At 41.3% G+C, this 2,931-nt stretch overlaps 1 protein-coding gene across 1 annotated transcript in view; it reads right to left on the reverse strand.

The window, feature by feature from the left end:
* The window catches only part of LOC109474351 (angiotensin-converting enzyme-like), a 17,498-nt gene extending 15,554 nt beyond the window's left edge, over positions 1-1,944 (reverse strand). The window contains exons 1-3 of the mRNA XM_019774644.1: positions 1,786-1,944; positions 1,432-1,525; positions 695-838 (exon numbers count right to left, since the gene is read on the reverse strand). Of these exons, the coding sequence (XP_019630203.1) occupies positions 695-838; positions 1,432-1,504 (217 nt within the window). The 5' untranslated portion in view covers positions 1,505-1,525; positions 1,786-1,944. The remainder of the gene's footprint in view (positions 1-694; positions 839-1,431; positions 1,526-1,785) is intronic.
* Between the last annotated feature and the right edge of the window lie 987 nt (positions 1,945-2,931).

Consider the following 2,931-nt stretch of genomic DNA (forward strand, 5'->3'; position numbering starts at 1 on the left):
CGGCGGGGGGGGGGTTCTTCCCACTGCCGGAGGGCCGTGTCAAAGACAGACTTCCAAGGGCCCGTGTAAGGAAACCTATATTGGAGAGACTGAAAGATCTCTCAAGGCTAGGTTCTTAGAACACTAACGACCTAGCTCGACTACTTCGGAGCTCTAACAACATATACACATAGAATCGTCTGGTCATTCAGTCTCACCGGACAAAGTAAGAATCTTGGACTCAGAACCCGACTTCATGCACGAGGGATTAAAGAGGCCATCTACATCAGGGCATTACAACCATCCCTCAACAGAGACGGGGGGCGCCACAGACTTTCTGAAACCTATGATTCACTACTCACGGATTCACGTGTGTTATCTGCGTGACGTCACGGAAGCGGTGGATTGCTCATTCCTTGACAAAGACTGGAGTTGTACAGTCGAAAATTTGGGTCAGTCCAATTTCTTGTTTTTCGAACTTACAGTTTAAACTTGCTGCATAATGACTTCTACCAATACAGATGAATTTTCAAGATATGACAAAGTGAGCAGTTTTTCTACGATTCCAGCCCCATTGGTGGTACGAATCGTCTTAGCCACGGCCACCAAGCTAAGACGCCAGACGAAATTTACATTCTTATCTGTTATCTGTGCTCTTTATTTCTCTAATACCACGTCTGTATGTAAAGATGAATGTTCAAGTTCAGCATCTTACCATCTTGACCGACGGCATCGTTGCTGAGTTCCACGAAGCGAGGGTACTTGTCCTTCAGCTGTCTGCCCACGGCGTCCCGCCAGCCTTCCCAGCAGAACCGCAGCCGGTCGTAGTCACGCGAGTCAGCCAGGCAGTTGTATAAATCTGAACACAGAAACATGGGTGTACAAAATATGCAAAAACAAACAAGAAGGAATGAAAGGAATGAAAAAGTTTGATTGAGTAAAGCATTAGACATCGAAGGGCCTTAATGATTGTATTTTTCACCAGGGCACAATTGAATCGACTTTTGTTTAAAGTTAAAACTTTTGGTACAAGACAAGACTTATCTCACCTAGAGCTTGACTCTGTAAGGATTTTAGACACTGAACAAGACTTTTTCTTGAGAGGGGTGAAGGAAGCCATATACGTCAGGGCCCATCACCCTTTATTGAACGGCAATGGGGACCGACATCGTCTACCAGATACCTTTGACCCAGTGTTGACGTCACACTTCAAAGAAGCCACGTGATAAGCTTCACTGGGTCAGTCTACTGAAGAAGACCACAGTGAATGGTCGAAAGCTCTAGGTGAGAGAATTTTTTGTGTTGGACCAAAAGTTTTAACTTTAAACACGTAATTACCAACACAGATGAACTTTCATGATTGAATTGACTTTTGTTCCTTACATTGTGTACAATTTTCTAGTAGTTCATCTTCGTGTAGTTAACGCTCTGTAAACAGCCCACCATTCTTACCTGGGTTCAGCGCCAGACAGTTGGACGGGTTGTCGTACTCACACGCCTTCCCAGTGGAGTAGATGTTGTCCATCTCGGAGAGTATATTGTTGAGCTAAAAACAACAACGAAAAAAAGATTTTACAAGTATATTGTTGAGCTGAAAAACAACAACGAAAAAGAAAGGATTTTACAATTGGATTGAAAGTGACAGTCAACATTTTTACTAGTATCAAATAAAATGTATCTGTTTATAGGGATACATGTGGATGGAAGGTTTTCGTAGGGCAACTACTAGGTTCAGAAAACAAAATGGCCGCTGACACCTTTAAACGAACGACATCTGCCGGATTTACATATTACTGCAGTACTGACCTCCTCCAGTTTTGCCTGGTCAGTCTGAGCTGCGGTTCCAAGACCAGTGATTTTATCAAAGAGTCTCTTGAGTGTTGCATTGTTGAAATTCTGCCAGTCAAACCTGGAGGCATTTTGAGACACTTCTTTGTCGAACTGGGCTTCTGCCAAGCTGGCTTCAACCTGAAAAATAGTTTTTTTATTCATCAAAGCATGAAAACATAACAAGGACAGTGTAACGCTGCACCCAAGTTTATAACTTATATTAACAGCGCCACACTACAAAAAAGTACAATTAACATTTAAATACACAAAGTTGACATATCTGTGCACCGTAGTCCCACCACCCCAAGACATTAAACATGTTAATGCTAGCAAACGTATTTGAAAAATAGTTACGACAAAATGATATTATGATTAAACTAGAATTCCGAGATCTCATACCTCCATGAAATATGATCTTGATATGTAAATGTAAATTTCTTCTTTAATTGTTCAAATGACCTCTGCATTAACATGATATATGCATCGTGATGTATGTTAACTTTTGATTAACTTACAGATGTCCCAAGTATGACATTCTCATCATTCACCATTACGAAATCATAGAATTTTCACATTAATTATGCAAATTAGGTCATCATTTGCATAATTAGTATCTGTTGAAGTTCCGCCTAGTATAATGTAAAACACTGTAATTATAGAATTTCCTAAAATTAATTATGCAAATAAAGTCCTCATTTGCATAATTTGCATTTAATTATGTACATCTCTCTCTCAGCTACCTACACACCAAAAATAATGAAAATATGTTGTTCCTGTCTGGACTTATTGGCTTTTAAACATTTCGCCAGAAAGTGCCCTGCAGTTCCAGAACAAGCCGCCAGGGGGGCCAAACTCATATGACTTCTTCCCAAGCACGAGAGCTACCTTCCATCAAAATTTCATGACCCTAGCATGTCCAGATCGCGAGATATCAAAACCGGAAGTTGCGCTGCAGTACCAAGGGAAGCCACTAGGGGGACCAAAATCTCATCATTTCCAGTTTTCGTCACACCCTACCAACACACCAAGTATGAAACCAATCCATCCAGGCGTTCTTGAGTTATCTTGTTGACCAACAGACAGACGGACAGACGGACAGACGGACAGATAAACGCAACTGAA

This window comes from Branchiostoma belcheri, unplaced genomic scaffold (genome assembly GCF_001625305.1).
Source record: "Branchiostoma belcheri isolate BF01 breed outbred unplaced genomic scaffold, Haploidv18h27 scaffold302, whole genome shotgun sequence".
NCBI lineage: Eukaryota > Metazoa > Chordata > Leptocardii > Amphioxiformes > Branchiostomatidae > Branchiostoma > Branchiostoma belcheri.